Genomic DNA, 20,896 nt, shown 5'->3' with positions numbered 1-20,896 from the left:
GGAAGATCTTGATTGGAGATCTTCTAGTCCAACCCCCTGCCTAGGCAGGAAACTGTATACCATTTCAGACAAATGGTTATCCAATTAATAAAATTATACAATTTATTTTCAAACAGATACCTAAGGGATAACAAGACCCTATCTTTTCTGACTACTTTAAGATAAAATTAAAATAATGAACCAACTAAAGCATTCCCCTGCACGACAGCTTCTTAAATTTCTCTTTCTTTTCTACCCTTCTACTTTCAATTGAATATGGCATCTGGATAGCTATGAAATTTCCAAATACATTCTGCATTGAGATTCAAGAATTATGTGCCCTGTCTGGGTGGTTAGCACTTCAGATAGGACTTGACCATAGTATCAATAATGCATCACAGATTATTAGATCAAGTCCACTTAAAACTAGCTGTAGCATTTAAGTCCCATTTAAACCAATGAAACAAGTAGTAACTAATATAAATCTTGCTTCCAACGAGACTGGCATAACAGCCTAAACATGTCAGTCAAGAAGGCCTATGATAAACATATTGGATATACTATCAGTTGTACAATCTTTTAATTAAACCACCAACATAGTAATCATTACTATTTCTGCAGGAATAAATGAGATTTAGAGAATTTTCTTATCTCGATCCTGCAGAGCTTGTGTCACCAGGACAATGGTGTCTTATGCTGTTTTCACCTTTACCTTTTCTTTCCACAAATCCCTGTGACTTGATTCAATAGGTTGAAAAGAGTAATACAAGCCAACATATAAGACAGTAGCTACATCCACATCATAGACTGTGTTTAACAGATTACATAACCTGAAAATTCACTATCTTCCCTGGCATATTCCTGTTCCTCTTCTATACCGTTATGCCTGAGAAAAGGGACAGACATACCGTATTTTTCGCCCTATAAGACGCTCCGGAATATAAGACGCACCCAATTTTAAAGGAGGAAAATCTAGAAAAAAAAGATTCTGAACCAAATACTGTAGTAAAATATTTTATATCAACTGTATAAAGTTAACAGCAGTTTAAGAACAATTTTATGTCAACCATGTAACATATTAAGAACTATCTTTACTCTCATTAACAGTCAGTAAAGTCAGTAAACAGTGAATCTAGTGGTCTCATACCCCCTCATATCTCATCTGGTGCTCTCTAACCCCCATATTTCATCTGGTGGTCTCGTAACCCCCTCATATGCATCTGGTTTGAGTGAATGCTGCTGGAAAGGAGATTGTAAAAAGGAGATTGTTCCTCTTCCCTTCCCTTCTTCCACCCCACCCCCCAATCTCTCCGGATTCTCAGGAGGCAAAGCCTTTGAATCAAGCTTGATCGTGTCCCTTTCTAGGTTTTTAACTTCCCAATCTAGCGTTCTGAGAAAAGCTTTTGTAAAAAGGAGATCGTTCCTCTTCCCTTCCCTTCCTCCACCCTCCCCCCAATCTCTCCGGATTCTCAGGAGGCAAAGCCTTTGAATCAAGCTTGTGTCCCTTTTCTAGGTTTTTAACTTCCCAATCTAGCGTTCTGAGAAAAGCTTTCGTAAAAAGGAGATTGTTCCTCTTCCCTTCCCTTCCTCCACCCCTCCCCAATTTCTCCGGATTCTCAGGAGGCAAAGCCTTTGAATCAAGCTTGATCGTGTCCCTTTCTAGGTTTTTAACTTCCCAATCTAGCGTTCTGAGAAAAGCTTTCATAAAAAGGAGATTGTTCCTCTTCCCTTCCCTTCCTCCACCCCCCCCCCCAATATCTCCGGATTCTCAGGAGCCTTAAAGCAGCGCCTCCTTAAACCAAAGCCTCTGAGTAACTGGGAAAGAAAGGCGTGCTTTTCGGGCGGCAGTTTTCGGCAGGTTCCAAGCGCGGCTTTCTTTCCCAGTTACTCAGAGGCTTTGGTATATTCGTAAGGTGACCAACCGTCCTCCTTTAGGGAGGACAGTCCTTCTTTTGTAAGTTCTGTCCTCCCTCGAAAAGTGTCCTCCTACATGTCCTCCTTTTCAATATTTGAAGACTAATCTGTTGCGCGTTATGTGACGTATTTGTATTTGACATGACAATTCGTCAAGACTTGGTATAGTACGGTATAAGACACGATTATGAGGCACATGCGCTCTGTACGGGAGATCTTGAGAGAGAGCGCCGCATGCAAGTGGCTTTGTTGCATGGCACATACGCATGCAGTAGACTCACGGCACGTCGGCAATTAAATGACTCACAATAATTATTTCTTTCTCAGTGAATATTCAATTATACAGAGGTAAGTACAATTCACGTTTTATTAAACAGTTTGTAATGGTGTTTTTTTTCCTTCATCGCAAGTATATTGAACAGATATTGAATCTTGTGTTGAATTTTTATCTAAAGAAATGCTAGACATTAAAATAGATGACAATTGTCTCTTTGAAGAAATTAGAAGACTGAATGTATATTTAAATTCTGAAAAATTAATACAATGGGAAAATCAACATGTTGAAATTGATAAAAGATGGGTGGATATTTTCAGCCATTTCAAAAATGAACATATTCCATTTGAACATTTATTTATACTTGTTCAATTTACGTTGTGCTGCCCTGGAACTAATGCAGCAGTTGAAAGAGTTTTTTTCAATTGCCAATGATTTTTCGACAAGTGAGAAATCGAGATTGAATGTTGATACTCTAGCTTCAGCACTTGCCGTAAAATTCAATATGAAGGATATTTCTTGTTTAGATATTTCCAATATATTGTTAGAAGATGATACATTGACAAAAAAATTAATTCAATGGAAAAGTACTCATTTAAATAATAATTAACAGGCATGTAAGCATAATTACAATATAAAATGTTGCAAATGTTTTTATTATGCATATATCATATTTTAGTGTATTATTGTTGCAATGAATGAAATATTTCCTTTATTTACGATATATTTTTTCCAATTTATTTGTCCTCCTTTTCATTGTAAAAAAGTTGGTCACCTTAGCATTTTGGACAATAGAACGTGTTTTGTCCTCCTTTTCATTGTAAAAAAGTTGGTCACCTTAATATTCGGCCCTCACCCTCCTCCTCCTGCAAGCGAAAGGTGCCTCAGAGATTCGGGGGGCAGCTCAGGGGAGACAATGGCCATAACAACTTCACTCCCCAGCAATGTGAGGAGCTGCTGCCCCCGCCCCCGCCTAAGTCCTCCCGGGAGCCCAGCCGAGCGGGAGCTCTGAAAGCGAAACCTCTCTCCTTTCCAGCCATCACGATCTCTGCAAAGCCCGCTTTGCCTGCCCCATTTTTAGATGACCCAGGTGGCTACATTCGGCGAATAAGCCGCACCCAGATTTTTGCCCTCTTTTTTGGAGTAAAAAAGTGCGTCTTATAGGGCGAAAAATACGGTACTCTGATGTTAGAGGGAAAGACACAATATACCCTATGGTGCTTAGAAGGATATCCCTGGTGCCAAAGGATTTCAACCTAAAACAGATTTTAATCTTTTAACAATAAAATGCAAACATGATGTGTGTCTTCAAACATTGGTATACTTACTGTATATATCTCAGAATAACTAACCATGTCTTTAGTGATACGTATTACTAGAAGAAAAGTCATAGTGATATAAAGAAATCCATATGCTAACTTTCAGCTTACTCAGTCAAAAGAAACAATTGACTATCACAATCACTGGTAAAGAGATAGTTGCTGCCTCATTAAAAATAATTGTTTCCAAAAATATGAAAGTTATATATATGAATTCAATTGTTTTATTTCTTATCATGGAAGTTCTATTTTTCTGTTCAATGTGTACTTCATTAAAGCAATTATGACATTTTATGGACAATACTGTAAAAGCAGCTCCCAACCTTTTGGGTACCAGAGCCCGGTTCTTTGGAGACATTTTTTTTTCTGCAGACCAAAGGGGGTGTGGTTTTGCATCCTGCCTGCATCCCATGGATGGGGCTTCGCTTGCTTGCATGGACTGGTTGTGTGCAATCATGACGCAGACTAGTGCTGGTCTATGGACCCGGGGTTGGGAACCCCCGTTCCAGGACATATTTAACATCCTGGTATAGCCCAAAACACCAAATTTCTTGTTCTTCTCGTTATCTAGCTTCTGAAGTGAAGCCAACATCATCTGGGTAACAACTAGCTGGGATTAAATGTTTATCTGGCATTAGTCCCATAGAACACGTAATGTTGGAAATTGTTTTCACATAGAGGTTTGAAAGGAAACTCTGAGATTTAGCTTATAATAACTATAGTACTAGGAGGAACAGTTATTATTATTTGGTACATATTATCAAAGGAAAAGTGTCTTGATTTACCTGGATGAATACATGAAAATCACTTTCACCTAAAATTCTCCCATTAGCAGAAATCAATATTTTCTTATTCTTATTTGTTCCAAATGTTTCTTTTCAATGCCTTTTCAATTAAAATAAAATTGTAAAAATACTTACTCCCAAAATTCCATGACTGGAGAAGTAGCATTCTGCAAATACTGTTGAGTACAATTGCTCATATTAAGTTTCTGAAATTCCACACAATGTTCTATAATAGAATAAAAAAATATTATATAACATTTGCCTTATTTTTTTATGGAGGTAATGTGCTTTAGTAATGAATTCCCATTATACCATTCTTTCAATATTTTCTCCTTGTCCAATGGAAATACAAGATTTAAAATTTCTAAGAGTAGAAACAGATTTTACAAGTGACAATGCTTTGCAATTCAAGTGATTACAATTTATTTCCCAATGCATATTACTAGTTTGAGAATAATCTGCTATAAGCAGCAACCTAAAAGCTTTAATCTTTTAAGGGAGAAAATAACATAGTCATACAGATAAAGCTGGTGTTCCAAAATTGGGGAAAGAAAAAAATGTCTTCATAGGTGAATTGATGCATGTACTAGCTGGATAATATTCAATATTAGATAAGATTTCTGAAATATATGCCAAAAATTACTGAAGTCCATGAAAATTCTTGGATCTAACTGAACACCATAGAGATGATCAAAACTCCAAAGCTATTTAATAATATAAGAATGGTGATAGTAAATTTTAGTTCTTAATAACATTATTTTTTTACAAAGATGAGATGAAATACACCATCCGTCAATTGCAAAAGGCAGCTTCACTCATAACAGCTTACATTCTGCAACAATATCTGCAACACTAGCAAACATCCACATCTGCCTGGAAGGACTCGATGGGCAGACAAAAATGGCAAATCCAGTGAAAACATCTGGCTGACTATATGATGAACCATTTAATAAATTATTCTATTATTATTTAAATTAAACATGAAACTCAGTCAACTGAACATCATCATCATCATTTATCATTATTAACATTATCTCACTTTTGTGCTAGTACCTGTATTCCACTCATGACCACAGGTTGCCCAGGGAAGCTCCATTGTGAAACAGTTAAATACATAAAAAATAGCCCATGCTAAAATGATGATATAGTAAACATTCAAATGTGCTTCAATGACCTGGGTGGCATATCCAATCCCTGAAAAACATGGAAAGTAATATCTTAGCCGTAAATAGAGACAAAGGCATGAGTTAGATAGCAAACAGTCTCAATGTATACTTGACATAGTCTAGCTTCTAAAACAGAATCCCCCAATTTTGAGAGTCTAAATGTACTATGTACAGTAGAAATTTGTCTGTCTCAAAGGGAGAACCTAGCTGACCCTGAAAAAAGGCAAGCAGAGATAAAACTAATTAGTATTTGGATGCGGAACCATCAGGAAATCCCAGTGCTACAGGCTAGACTGGAAACAAAGGCAGGAGCTGAGAAGAATAATGCCCCAAAATAAACTTGCATTGGTGATTGAAGGACCGAAGAAACAATTTTAGGTCGTTTTCTGCTTAGCAAATGGGCACATTCCAAATTAAGAATACAATAAGTCAATTATCATTTTTTCCCAATCCTTTTAAGGTTTGGTATATGATCTTAGACTAATGTCCATTTTAAGTCAAGCAAATATTTCAATCTTCCAAGCTGCAAATATGTTGGAAAACTGAGACAATGTCTTTCCCAAGAAGCAAATTCCTGGTCCAAATGGGATCCCCAAATTTATACATCAGACTCTTATGCTGCATTTTTAATTAATTAGATGTTGTAAATACACACACAAAGAGCATTCATGAAATCTTCGCGCATTCAAAGGCAATTAGGCGACTACTATATATTTTGTTGTCATTAATGGCAACAAGATTTGAAGTGTTCTTTCCATTTTGAACGCTGAAAATTCAGTCTACCTGTAAAATATTTTCGATAGTCATAAAAGTGCTTCTGCGTCTATACTCACAAAAATACTTGAATGCGTATACCAATGGAAAATGAATTGATGTATACCTTCAAACAGTGGGCAAACTTTTCTCCAGCATGTAATTCCTCCTTCACTAGTAAATTGTCCCAAAGCAGTTTCCAAGAAAAACACTGGTATTCCACAGCAAATGAAGAAAATGACATAGGGTATAAGGAAGGCACCTAAAGCAGACATTGAATAGATATTATTAATGAGACCTAATTGCTTAGAAAGACAAAATTAGACATTTAATTTCATGTTTACAATTGTTGCACAAGATTACAATCCATAATAGAAGCAAGATATGGCTTTGCGTCCAAAATTAAATATTTTAATTTTAGCTAAATTTTGAATAAAATCTTATGCAACTTTTTGATTATACACAACTATTTATTTACAGATACAATAGGTTATATTTATATTTAGCTGACTGCCAGATTTTTTATGTGAAATTATATCAATTTTGTATATAAACATTATAACTTTTCATGTTGGAAAGGTATTTCCAAATATCAATGCAGAATGCCAGAGGATATGAGCTTAAAAATATGACTTCAGATTAGAAAATCAAGTCAATCAAGAAAGTATTAATCATTAAGTAAATATGATGAACTTGCTAAACTTCTTAAAGCATGGAAGATTTTTTTAAATAATATGATTTAATGAAGTTGTAATATATCCACTAGAAAATGTCATGACTGTGCAATAAATAACAATAATTTTAATCTCTACCAGCAAATCCTACTTATATCTATTCAAAAATCAATCTGAGTTGCATGCAATTCATTGCCATGGAGAGCTGAAATCAATATATATATATATTTATAAACAGACATTAAATTCCAGTTTTAAATATAACTTGACACTAAAATGGAACGTATACTCTACATGCTATTAAAATGAACTTATAGTGACCTCTTTGTAATGAGCGTTTAGAGTGTTTATTGCAATGGAGCCTACTTTCCCTAGAAACTAAAATGTGGAAATCAGATATTGATGGTTATAATGTGATGGGTAGAGTCCATAACTGATTTCTGCTCATTAATAGCATTCATAATACAAAGAATTTATTATGAAATTTTGCTTAACTGTAACTTAATTCAATGGATATCATGAGCTTTAGACAATTTTACAACTCTGATTTCTATCATAATTTAAATGACATAAAGTGACAAAAACAATGCAATAATATATAAATATGTCCTCTTGTGGAAGACATGAATTATTGCTCATTCTTAGGATTGCCTCAATAATGTTTTTCTCCATTATTCCATTAAAATAGAATTTCACTGTATTACGTTCTTACAAGTTGTATTCTTAAGTTCTTACAAACTGTTTCACTAAAAATAAGTGAAGTTACTAGACAGTCTGATAGGAAACTGAGTTAATAAATAAATAAACATATAGTTAACCCTACATGTTTTGTGTATATTTTTAATAATTATGTACTTTTCCAGTTAAACATTAGTATATCTATGCGGCTCTCAAACTAATTAGTAAACATTCTTAGATACTCTTCTATCTGGTGCATGCCACAGTACATATAATACATTGAAAACTTTAAAAACACAAAAAACATTATTATTATTTATCAAATTCTACAGCAAAAATGCAATATTTGAAAGTATGCTTTATTATAATGGATAAAGCTCCATACATTCAAATTCTCTTAGTATTAGTAATTGTTCAATATTTAAATAGAGTAGTAGAAAAGTATTTTTTCTAGAGAAGCTTATCTTTGAAAAACCTAGTTGGTTCCATAAGCTTTATAGATTTATATCTATGTAAGTGTTATTAATAATGTTACCACAGATAATTATATTGGAGATACTAGTTCAACGCCATGCAGAACATTTGGATCAATCTTAACTGTTCAGTAAAAGCACTTTTATTTTATTTTACAAATTCATTTCAGTTTTAATTTTGCTTTAGAGAAACATTGAATATATCCTAACTATTCCAATTTTTCTAAATATATATTTTTGCTTATTTATAGTTTGGTTTTTTAAGGCTGTCCAATTCATCACTGGATGATATACAAAGTTGAAAGCATTTTAGGAAGGAACTTCCCTAATATTCCAGAGAATAAAAGGAAAAGCAAGGAGAAATACTTTCAGTCTTGCAAGATTCTTTTGATGTAACCTTACAATAAAGATAGATGTAGTATTTGTCTAGATTACCATGCAAGGTTAACATAATCCTATTCTAGATTTCAGAACCTATTCATTCCTATTGTAAAATGTGTCAAATGCTGAAAACGAAATAGATAAATACAAGATTTCTTGAAATAATGGAAAGGAGTTAACTCATTAAAATTGAGGTAGAGCCTGAGGCCAATAGCACTTTCGTGCAGTCCCATCTTGTGTGCCACTTGTAACTATTTTTGGAAGGCTTCACTGATAGTCTTCATCATTTCATGATTAGATTATTGCAACCCACTTTACATGAAAGTTGCTATTGAAATCTTAGCTGGTTCTATAGCAGTCTATTTAGTTATGAATGCCCCTAAGTTTCCCCAAGTGAAATTTATGCAGTGGGAATTTCATTGTTTGCCAGATTTCTTCAGGATACAATTTAAGGTGTTGGATGTCATCTTTAACGGCCTACTTGGGATACTAGTTCAGCACCATGGGCTGTCAAACTCTGGCCCATAGGCCAAATGAGTCATGTGCTGGCCAAGCCCACTCCTGGTTTAGCAAAGAGGGGAGGAGAGTCCCGATATATCATGTGATGCCACTGTGGCGATGTGAGTTGGACACCCCTGCCCTACATGGTTAGACTTTCTTGGAGATGATCTATACTGGATAAAACACTGCTCATCCAATTTGGACAGGAAGAAATGGCATGCAGAAGAAATGTCATTTTGAGGGCCATTATGGTTTAGCCTTCTCAGTGATTAACACCTTTCCTCATTTTTAATGACTTTTCCTTCCATGCTGTATTTCTGAACAACAGTGAAGATCTGGTGCTTCAGGACTACTTCATAGATGGGATGGATTCTTGCAGTACTTGAGATATAGGTGCATTTTTTGTGATGTAGGGGGTGCAGTACTGATTATAATTTCCTTGTGGTGTTATTTTTTAACATTTTTATTATAAACGGATAGGAAATGTTCACCTTTCTGATTTCTGATAGGACAGAAAACTGAACAAATTAAACCTCTTAATCAATAAAAACTAAGATTTCAACCTGGCATCTTGCCAGATGTAGTGCTGTCTGAAAATTATGGTTATTGTAAGCCAATACGTGTTTGACAGAAGTTGGGGATCTCTGACACAAAACAGGAAACAAATGGGATATGGGAGGTTTAGAAGTCAGATTGTGACGTATCTGAACAATGGAAATCAGATTAAATTTGTCTATATAATTCCTTTGAACACTCAATCTATTACTCATATTGACAGTCTGTTCCACCAATATACAACAATCTGTTAATTTACTTGATACCCAAACTGGCTTATCAAAAATAAATGTTTCACATTATAACTTTTTCTTAAGTACTTGTATATTTCTTCAGGAGCCATCACTATATTCAGAAAGGACTCTATTATATACATATGATCAGGCAAAAATGAATTATATTCTTCATTCTAGCACAACGCTTTATAAGAAGATAATGCAAATGCAGCCTGTAAATCAATGAAGTCCACTGAATAAAATATCAAAGTGAGTAATTTCCCTTATTTAAATTTAAATAGCAACAAAGATACGAGTAATATATTGCTATTCTGAACAAAATAATACATTCCTGATGAATTGCACGTCTAAATATATTTAAGTGAATTGGGTCCAAAGTTTAAAAAGTTGAACAGAATATATTTGCTTTCACTGTACATTTATGTTTATTTTACTAATACGTCTAAACTGGAAAATAAGGGAAATATGGTTGATCAGCTAATATAAAATAGTTAGCCATGTAGTATAAAATAACGTGCCTAGGTTCTGCATCGTAAAATAAAAGCATGCAAAACAGACTAGCAGCAGGGGTGGGATTCAAGCTGTTTGCACCAGTTTTGCATCTGGTTCACTGAACCAGTTGTTGCATGGACCGTCTGGCCACACCCACCATGCCCTTCCCCTCCCGGGAGTCTCCACGCAGCCCATTCATCAGGCCAGGTAAGTGTAGGGCCTGCAGGAGGCTTTGGGAGGGCAAAAAAAGGGCCTTCTGGAAATCCAGAAATGGACCCATTTCTGGCATTCAGAAAGCCTCTGGAATCCAGGGGAGGCCATTTTCACCCTCCCAGAGGCTCAAAAAAAGCCTCCAGAGCCTGGGGACAGTGAAAAATGGGCCTACCAGAAGTACCGGAAGTCTGAAAACGGCCCCATTTCCAGTCTCTGGAAGGCCTCCAGAGTCTGGGGGAGGCTGTTTTTGCCCTCCCGGAGACTTGAAAACAGCCTCGGGAGCCTAGGGAGGGAGAAAACGCCCCCCTGACATGGTGCAGGAGGCTGACTAGGCCACGCCCACTGTGGCCATGCCCACCCAGCAACTGGGCAGAGAACCTGCAACTAACATTTTTGAATCCCACCTCTGACTAGCAGTCATCCATAAGTACAGTTAAACAGAAGGTCTCACTTCATCTTGATTTCTTGCCACTATGAAGCAACAGAAGGCAATACAGAAACGTAAACACACCTACACACGTTGCTTTTTTTAAAAAAAAAAGTAGCACAGGCAACAGGCCAAATACATGTTGATAGTTCTCATTTCAGCAACCACATAAATTGCGGGACAACATTATCAGCAGAAAAAACACCAGTGAAGAAAAAGCACCTGAAGAAATTATTTTAGTCCCATGAACTTTGGAAGTATGAGGTTTTAAGCCAAATTTGAGCTATTGCTCTACATTTCTATAGCTAACATCAAGATCTATGGAGAATCCAAATGTGATGGACCTCAATTCCCAGAATTCCTAGCTAGCACAATTTTTCAAAGTTGGGGATGGCTATAATCTGTTTTACCACAACCAATTCAACATAGCATGAAAAAATATTCTCTTAAAAACAGTCAAACATTCTTGCAAAAGCCATGAAATGAGTTGTTGAATTGCATCATAGCTCATTTCTATACTTAACACAAAGGGAAGAAATGAAATATCCAAGGGGAAATATGCACTGACATGCTTCAAATAAAATCCTTTATCACTACAAAACAAAATCTCACAGAATAAATTTGTGTGTTTGTGTGTGTGTGTGTAAAACTGAAATAAAAATTTTACATTGTTTTCATGTAACATTTAACAAGAAATTATTTAAAATGATGCTCCTAGTATTTATGTTGTCTTAAAACTACTGAAACCATAATTTTAACAAAATAATTTGATTGGTAATAGGGTTACTTTTTTTCTTTCCTTATAATTTGTTTTTCAATGCCTGCCATTCTCTTTTTTGCAAAGTAACTCCAGGGAAACTTGATTGCAGAAAATACGACTTCAGCAACAGAGTGGTCAACGCCTGGAATTCTGTATCTGACTCCACTGTTACAGCCTCAAACCCTCACAGCTTCAACCTCAAACTGTCTACTGTGGACTTCACCCCATTCCTCAGAGGTCCGTAAAGTGGGCATGCCTAAGTGCACCAGTGTGCCTACCATCCCTGTCTTACTGTTCCCATTTCTCTGTACTTATACATCCTTTGTTTATGTTTATACCTATACCTGCTATCTTGTACATGTTTGACAAACAAACAAATAAATAAATAAATATCCACAGCATAATCTCTCTATATGGTTATTCTATTCCCAGTGTGATGATGGAATTTATTAATATATTTGCCATGCAAGTGATGGCATTTAGATTATACTGACATTTTACTCTGCATTATATTATTTGGAGAATGGCTCACAATACCATGTACCCCAAAATATTACAGTTTGTAAACTTACATCCTTTCCTTGGTTATAACCCATTTTAATGTCTTGTCTAATCTTCTAAAGTGTCATGCAATGACTACATACTTAATTTATTATGCTCGCCAAAATTCAAAGAGTTGGTAATACTAATAAAGCTTCTGACTTGCTTTCAAACAATATTCATATGATAAAATAAAACAAGAGTATGACATGTAAATATTTATTTTCTAACAAAATAATAACTGCCAAGAGATTCTGAGAAGTAACTTGTGCTCTATCTTCAATAAGCAAAACAAGATTAGACCATTTGATTTATACTGAATGCCAATGGAACCAAAACATTCTTTTCTGTGGACAATATGGCTACAAATTACAATTAATTCTATACATTACAATATTTATACTTCTACATATTATTATACCTAATAATCCAAAAAAAAAAAACCTCTAAGTACCTGAATGTAAAGAAGACTAATTGAATGTAAAGGAAAACTAAGAAAATTAAAGCTACTGACACTAGCCCTTGGTAAACCATACAGTTTGCAAAATGAAGCATGTACCACAGTTTTGAATTCTTTTTTAAACTCTTTTTAGAAAGCTTTAAATACAACCCATTTTGCTTTGGGTCCAAGACCAATCTAAATGTTCATAAACCTCTTCATTAATTTGCATCAGAAAATGAATAATTGTTTGCTCTAAATTGAATGCAATTGGCACATCTTCTAAATCTAAATGGGACTCCCATTTCAGACAGACAAGTTTTATGCAAGAGTAGTGTTTGAAGTCTGTGAGTTGGTATAAAATGGCTTATTATTTTAAAAGGTCCTATGAAATTAACCTGTAGAATGTTAAGGGCAGAGGGCCAGAGGTAGGGATTTTATTTATTTAAAGAAAGAACAGTTTGAGACTTTGCATTTTTCCTTGGATGTCATCGATAGGTTTCTTCTCCATTCCTCCATTCCTCTTAAAAGCATTTTAACTAAAAGGAAACCTGTGCTAAAGTTTTCATCTGATTCAAAAATAAAAATGTTAATCACAAAAAAAGTTTTCTATTTTTCTCCCTTGTACCGGATTTTTCTTTTTTAAAAAAATATGCTTGAAGGAAAATCTGTTTTGAGTTGTCTAAATCTTGAAATTCTGAAATGACTTCAGGAGCAACTTTTTGCTTTGTGGAAGTCCATCTTTGCTTATGATAAAATCTAGCTGTTCTATTGATCATTGTAAGTTTGGAATTTACTGAAAGCAGAAAAGAATACAATTTGCTATCCAGAACAGATTTCCTACAGAGACCTATTGGAGTTTTGGTTCTAAAGCCAACACTTAGGATTGTACTGTGAGTGTCACATCAAGCAAACTCTATATATACCTGTTGCTATGACTTACTTCACTTGAAGTAAGTAAAACTTCAAGTGAAAAATAAATGCTAATTTTACTTAAAGTTACCTGTTTTAAAAATCTAAGTTTGTTTTGAAAATGTTTAAAATTTTTATTTTATTAGATTTATTCCTGTCATGTTTATATAAACGTATATCATGGAAACATGATTGACACATATACATTCTTCATTAAACATGTCACCCTTGTTCAACATGCAGTTGATGAAGCTGCTATTTGCCATTAATTATAGGCTGATGGTGGGCTTACTCTTTTCTAACTTTTGTCTTCAACAAGAGGGAAATATTTTACTTTAAAAATTAATCATCTGTCTGAGTACTAAAGTACTAACCATCCACTTTCAAAGGATCACAAAAGCTTAAGTACAACTACACTACAGTAAGCCAATCCATCTCTTTTATCACCTACCCTTTTCTTTCCCGTTTGTACATCTAACTCTCTGAAATTCCATTCCATTGCTTGATAGCCTCCTGTTGTCTAAATATTAACCTATCATGACAAACCTCCCTTTCTCTCACATTAAGCAAATTAAATGTTTTAACAGGTGGGCAAAGCACGTGCAAGCTCTGCACTTGAGACAGGATGCCATCTTACCTCCTCCATTTTTGTAGCAGAGATAAGGGAATCGCCACACGTTCCCCAACCCAATAATCTCCCCTGCCACAGATAGCACAAATTCAATTTTATTGTTCCAATGGCCTCTTTCGTGCACCTTCTTATCGTTGCTGTGGACCAAATTGGTGCTGGAGGCTTCAGGATCCGGAGCATCTTCGGGTTTGCCATTAATTACAGGGATAGCCTTTTCAGCTGTCATGACTCTCTCTCAAGCCTGGAGAAGAATATAAAGACAGGAGTCAAGAGAGACAGGGATGCGTCCGTAACCGCTTTCCCCTTGCACCACAGACGCTCCCGCTTCGCATCTTCACAAAAAGACCAAAAAGTGCAGGAGATGCTCTGGCCAACTTCGCCAGATCAGACACCTGCTGATGATGGGCTCGGGGCGACTTGAGTTGGGAGAAGTGAAGACCGAAGCGGGAAAGCCTACCTGTTTTTCTCTTCCCCACCCACCCATCCACTCACCCACCTGAACCAGTTTTCCAAATCTGCCCGACCTGCCTCCGCCGCCTCCCGGTTCTCTTTTTCCCCCAGACTATAGGAGAAGGCCAGATTCTTCCACTGAGCGCTACTCACCCAGGACGCCGGCCGCGCTCTTGGCTAGAAGGAAGGTGCTGGTTCTGCGGCTGCCGTCCACCAGACCTTTGAGCGGCCCTGGCCGTCCTGTGGCACTGACGCCTGGGGAGAGAAGGAGGGTGGGAGAGCAGGCGAGGCGAGGCGAGCTGAGGCAGGCGCCCGCGGCGGAGGCGGCAACCAGCGGCGAAGGAAAGGCTCGTGATAGGCAGCGACGGCTTTGCCTTCTCTCTCCCTCTCTCTCTCTCTCTCTCTGCGCGCTGTTGCTGCCCGGCTGCAAAAGCTGCTTCGCTCCGGCCACGCCGCACAGCCGAAAAGGATTTGGACTGCTCAGCCTATGCGGAGGAAACGTGCAACAACGCCTCTCCCCCCCCCCACACCTCCAGCCCACCCCACGCCATCGACCCCCTTTCCTCCGCCCCGCTCCTTGCCTCGGTCCCACCTCCTCGTAAACTATCGGGGCGCCTCCTCCCCGACCTACCTTGAGGGGGAGTCTGCCTTACCTACAGGCGACCGCGGGGCTGAGCGCGCACGTTTAGGAACACCGCGGGCGGTTTAAGGCAGCTGCGTTTGTTTGAGGGGAGAGCGGCCGAATAACGGCGGTCAAGGAGTAGGCAGCCTTCAGTTCTGCCTTGCAGTCGGTGGGAAAGAGTGAAATTCCGCTACCACACCCCACTCTCTGGGGCTTTTGCAGACAGAACCAACAGAGTCACACTTTCTCAAACAAAGCTCTGGGTGTGTGTGTGTGTGTGTGTGTGTGTGTAGCTTCTATCTATGGAGATTCTTAGTCATCCAAGTCATGGTTGTCCCAAAGGTGCTTTTCTCAAAGGCAATTGGACTTCGTAGTTTTGTTTTCCCTTTGAAGATGTTTTGCTTCTCACCCAAGAAGCTTCTTCAGCTCCGACTCTTGAAAAATCATCTTGAAAACGTATCTTTGGGACAACCATAACCTGAGAATCTCCATAGACATTTCTGTGGGCTTTTATTCTTCTGGACTGTGTATAAGCATCTCTGGTACCTGGGTCGGAGGTTGCCTAGAACCAGAGGAGGAGGAGTACTTTTGCCCTTCTTAGTCACCCTCTCTCTGGGAAATGTTTAGGATGTGGCTTGAGAGGAGAAGACATTTCTTCCCTTCCCACTGGCACCCAAATCCTGCCTAGTGAACCACCAGATTGTCTCCTGCCATCTCACTGGGAGAAGGGAGTTGTGGTGGGAGCCTCAGAGAGATTCCATTTGCCTCTTTTTGGCAACTTTTCCAGGTGTTCTCCTGATCTCTTCCTCAGCAACTCAGGTGATCTGTTTAGCTTTGAGAAGGCAGCAGGAAGAGCTGGGTTTGCACAGACAACCTGTATAGAAAGGAACAAGCCATAGAGTACCCAGGGCACCTACAGCTACTGTTTGTTTCTGGATCAGGTGTGGATTGTGAGTAAATCAGCCCTCGAATTGTACTGGGGTAAATGAGCCATATATAGGCAGACTATAAGGGACCATAAGTAAGTGACCAGCAGCTGGACTCAGTTCTAAACTAGGTTAGGAGAAAATCTATGTGTTCACTAGGAATTAAATGGCACCTAATCAAGTAACGTCTCCCTGGGACAAAGGGAGAGAGAAAGTAGGAGCAGCAACTGTCTTCCCTTGCCCACACCTTTCTTTTTGCTACCTTGCAAAGTACCAAAGTCCTGATAGAAAATATTGAAGAGAGTAATCTAGCTGAAGAATTGCAGTTCCTTTTTGCAATCTTTGATCAAGAAACAAGAAAAGAAAATACTGGGTATGTGTTTATTTTTTTGAATTCCACTTTATATAATCCATTGCTTTATCTTCAAAATTAAAAAACACCGCTTAAATCAAAAATGCATTGTAGCAAATGAGTGCTTAATGTTAATGTTGGAAGGAAAGGAAGGAAGGAAGGAAGGAAGGAAGGAAGGAAGGAAGGAAGGAAGGAAGGCAGATCTGAAACGATTTATAGCCAGCCAAATTAGAGAGTGAAGAAGGTGAGGAGAGCATGCCTTACATTTCTCTGAGGAAATAGATATATAGATGATACTTGTAGAGGCTACATTGTGGCTCCTACAATCCATGGAAACAAAGTGTGAGAAAGGCATATCTAAGGGCTGGATTTCAAATAATTTAAGAATTTGAAAATAAGATGTTTCAGAGAATACACAGTTTATAGGAGGAAAGAAAACTAATGTGTGTGAAGTATTGGTGGGAATTTTAAAAACTATAAATAACACATATCCATCGTGTTTGATGCAGCTATGTTGGGCTGAATCGATGGACATTTGCCTGCCCTGCACACTTGGAGCTATTTGATGCAGAAGCAAATTGTATGTGTCATTAATGTCACACATGAATGATCAGGAAAGACATACTAGTTCTAGTGCTTTGATAAGCATGATTGTATAATATGCATAACTGAAAATTTTATCAGATTGGTGCTTTACATTTGAATGTGCCAAGAATATCTTAGATGTACACCTATGAATAGAATGTGTGACATCTTTCATTATGCATAACTTGGTTTTATTTTCACAGCTACAACCAGGATAGAAATATGTGATATATTAACTGTGTTCAATAATATGGGTTTGAGTCAGGGGTGGGTTCCTGCCGGTTCTAACCGGTTCGCTAGAGGAGGTTTCCAGAAATCTAGTGAGCCGTTTAGAACCAGTTCCACCGGTGGAACCAGCCCTGCCCCCTCACTCGCTTACCCCACCCCACCCATCTGGAGGCTGCTCGTTCGCTCACTCCCCCTGCCTGTGCGGAAGCCGCTCCATCGCTCATTACCCCTGCCTGTCCGCACTATTCTAGCCCTGCCCACCGCTCACTGATTGGCTGGCTCACCAATCGCCCCACCCGCCTCTAAGAGCTCTATCTAAACCCACTTACTTTTTTTCCTGCTTGGCTCTATTGCTGCCTGCCAACTCTGAGGAGGTAAGTAAGCTGCAATTAAGCACGGGGGGTGGCGGCAGGCGAGCTGGAGTGGCCTGCCACAACCCTGCACTATAAGCGAGTCCGCTGACCTTTTGTGGCTGTGCAAGGATCCCGGGCTCACTTATAGTGCAGGGTTGCATGGCTGTCAGCAAGCACGGGCGCAGGGGTGGGGATGGCAGGGGAAGCTTATGCGGTGCAGCCAGTCTCCAAGGACCTCCTAGGCACCAGCCGCACCGCGCAAACTACCGTCCATTTCCCTGTGCTCAGAAAAGCAAGTCCAGAGAGATCCTTTGGTGGTGGGCAGGTGTCCCAGAAGCTGCCCGCCAGCAGTGGACTTACCCAGACTTGCTTTTCTGAGCATGGGGAGACAGCGTTAGTTTGTGCCGTCCATCTCACTGTGCTCAGAAAAGCAAGTCCAGGAAGGTCCTTTGGTGGCAGACAAGCATCCCAGAATCTGCCCGCCAGCAGAGGACTTACCCAGACTTGCCACGCAAACTACCGCCCATTGCCCTGTGCTCAGAAAGCAAGTCCACACCCAACCTTATAAAGCAGCGAGGAAAGATCCACGTTTAAAGGTAGGAGCCTTAACCGCCACCGAGGCCTGCCACTCGAAGAAGTGGGTGGAGGAAGCAATCACTCCTTCTTCCAGGTCGGTTTGGCTGCAGTGCTTACACCATTTCCCACCCATTAGGCTTTTGCCAAGCTCCGTTTTTGCAATAAACCCGCCCCCCTTCTCTTTTCGAGGCTGCAGAGTTGACCGGTTTCCACGTGTGTCGGTGGCCATGGCTCTTGGGGCTAAAGCGCAGGGGGAAGCGGCTTGGGAAGATTTTCCCCACAGGGTTTGGTGGAAAGTCTCAAGGAACGGGGTTTTGCAAAATGGGGAGTTTCCCCTTAAGGCTCCACCGTGTTCCCATGTTCTGTATCTGGATGGGTTCGGTGGTTCACTCCTTGACTTGGTTGGGGCCTGTAGTGTACATGCAGTGGGCAAAAGAAGTGAGGGGCAAGGGATACTGGACAGGGAAGTCCATTGGAGTTGGCCGGCTAATAAATTCAAATAGGTAAATAATTAAAAAAGAAACTTTGGGGGTTGTAAATCTTGCTTTATAATTGCTTCTAACCATGACACCACTAAATCTTGAATAGCTACTTGGTCTGTCCTAAATACTGAACCTAATTCATATATTCCTGTTTTTTAAACTGAGAAATAAATTTCAGAAGAAGAAATCTGTATTGCTCTGTGAATCTACCTATGACATTCATTCTTGATCTAACTTCTTAGATGAAAGGCTATATCTTTCCTGTTTGTTGGGGGACATCCATCCTGAAAAGACAGTACATTGTTGGGTGAAAACAGAGGTCCCTGATACCATTGTCGATGGTATCGAAAGCCGCCGAGAGGTCTAATAGGACCAGGACAGAGGAGCAGCCCCTGTCCCGGGCCCGCCAGAGATCATCGACCAACACGACCAATGCCGTCTCCGTGCTGTACCCGGGCCTGAAACCTGACTGAAACGGATCCAGATAGATGTGCTACCACACTCTCGACAACCTTTACTACAAAGCGAAGGTTGGAGACCGGACGATAGTTGCCTAAAGAAGCTGGATCCTGGGAAGGCTTCTTGAGGAGGGGCCTCACCACTGCCTCCTTCAATGAAGCGTTGGTAATCGCCTGGAGCCAGCCTTGTGTCACCTCCCAGGAAGCTGAAACTAACCAAGAGGAACATGGGTCCAGCACACAAGTGGCAGCACTGAGTCTCCCCATAATCCTGTCCATGCCTTTGGGGGTCACAGGGTGACGGGCATCCCAGATTGTCTCCTCAAGATTCATCCCCGTCGGCTCACCAGAATCTACCCAGTCAGAGTCCAAGTCTGTCTGGATCTGAGCGATTTTATCCTGCAGATACTGAACAAATTCTTCAGCCCTACCCTGCAAGGGGTCTTCCCTAGTTCCTTGGTTAAGTAAGGAGCGGGTCACCCTAAACAGGGCGGCTGGGCAGTTATCTGCGGATGCGATAAGAGCAGAAAAATGTTGCCGTTTTGCCGCTTCTATCGCCACTAAGTAGGATTTAATATGAATTCTTACTAGTGTTCGATCCGATTCGGACCGGCTGGCCCTCCAGCCACTCTCTAGGCATCTTTTCCGGCGTTTCATCTCCTGGAGCTTCTCAGTAAACCAGGGAGCCACCCAAGATCGACACCGGGTCAGAGGCCGCAAAGGCACAATGCGATCCAAGGCCCCAGCGGCTGCCCTATCCCAGGCTTCCACTAGGGCTTCAGTCGAGTTGTGAGCAAGGGATTCAGGAAAAGTCCCAAGTTCCATCAGGAACCTTTCGGGGTCCATCAGGTGCCTGGGGCAGAACCATCTCGTCGGTTCCGCCTCCCTGCAGCGAGGGGTAGCGGTATGGAATGAGCCTGATGAGGAAATGATCAGTCCATGACAAGGGTTGAATAGAAATATCCCCTAAATCTAGATCATTCATCCACTGCCCAGAGGCAAAAATCAGGTAGAGCGTGTGTCTCCCATTATGGGTGGGGTCTTGAATTAACTGAGTTAGGTCCATAGTTGTCATGGAAGCCATGAACCCCCGAGCTGACTCGGATGTCTCGCCAATGGAAGGCAGATTGAAATCCTCCAGGACCATGAACCTGGGGAAATCGCCAATCCAGCTAATACATTTAGCAGCTCTGGCAGGGCCGATGAAACGTAGCAGGGAGACAGGTATGTAACAAAAAGGCCCACCTGAGCTCCAAGGCCCCACTTCACACAGAGGGACTCACACCCGCCTATCTAGGCACAGTGACCTCCTGAGGTCTGAGTCGTTCCCTGATAATGACCGCCACCCCCCTGCCCCTGCCCTGGGCTCTCGGCTGGTGAAACGCCCGGAAGCCTGGTGGGCATAGTTCGCTAAGGGGCACACCCCCCTCATGGCCCAACCAGGTCTCCATAATGCACGCCAGGTCCGCTCTACCCTCTTGTATGAGGTCGTAAATGAGGGGAGCCTTATGTAACACGGACCTGGTGTTAAGCAACACCAGCCAGTGTTGTAATCCCAGGGTCCTGTAATCCCAGGCACCCGGGGGTGTGAGAAGGGTGATGAGGATTGGAACATGCGATTGCTCTTAAACAGCAGACCCCGTCCTCCAAACATCATTTGGCCCTCCCAACCCGCACCCATTAGTTAGCTCTGGCCTGTGCCCTGGCAGACTCCCCCCCAAGCCTGTCTGAACCATCCGAATCAACCCACCCCTCCCACCCT

The 20,896-nt window shown here is 40.1% G+C and overlaps 1 protein-coding gene across 2 annotated transcripts in view; it reads right to left on the bottom strand.

The window, feature by feature from the left end:
* Positions 1 to 14,960, bottom strand: part of SLC6A11 (solute carrier family 6 member 11) — a 126,238-nt gene extending 111,278 nt beyond the window's left edge. For both annotated transcript variants that reach the window (XR_014173878.1, XM_081936398.1), the window contains exons 1-5: positions 14,706 to 14,960; positions 14,109 to 14,343; positions 6,318 to 6,452; positions 5,325 to 5,465; positions 4,407 to 4,497 (exon numbers count right to left, since the gene is read on the bottom strand). Coding sequence is in view for 1 of the 2 variants with exons in the window: in XM_081936398.1 (XP_081792524.1) it covers positions 4,407 to 4,497; positions 5,325 to 5,465; positions 6,318 to 6,452; positions 14,109 to 14,328 (587 nt within the window). In the remaining variant the exon portion in view is untranslated. The remainder of the gene's footprint in view (positions 1 to 4,406; positions 4,498 to 5,324; positions 5,466 to 6,317; positions 6,453 to 14,108; positions 14,344 to 14,705) is intronic.
* Between the last annotated feature and the right edge of the window lie 5,936 nt (positions 14,961 to 20,896).

Source organism: Natrix helvetica (genome assembly GCF_964273705.1).
Source record: "Natrix helvetica genome assembly, chromosome: 1".
NCBI lineage: Eukaryota > Metazoa > Chordata > Lepidosauria > Squamata > Natricidae > Natrix > Natrix helvetica.
This window is presented reverse-complemented; position numbering and strand designations above follow the sequence as displayed.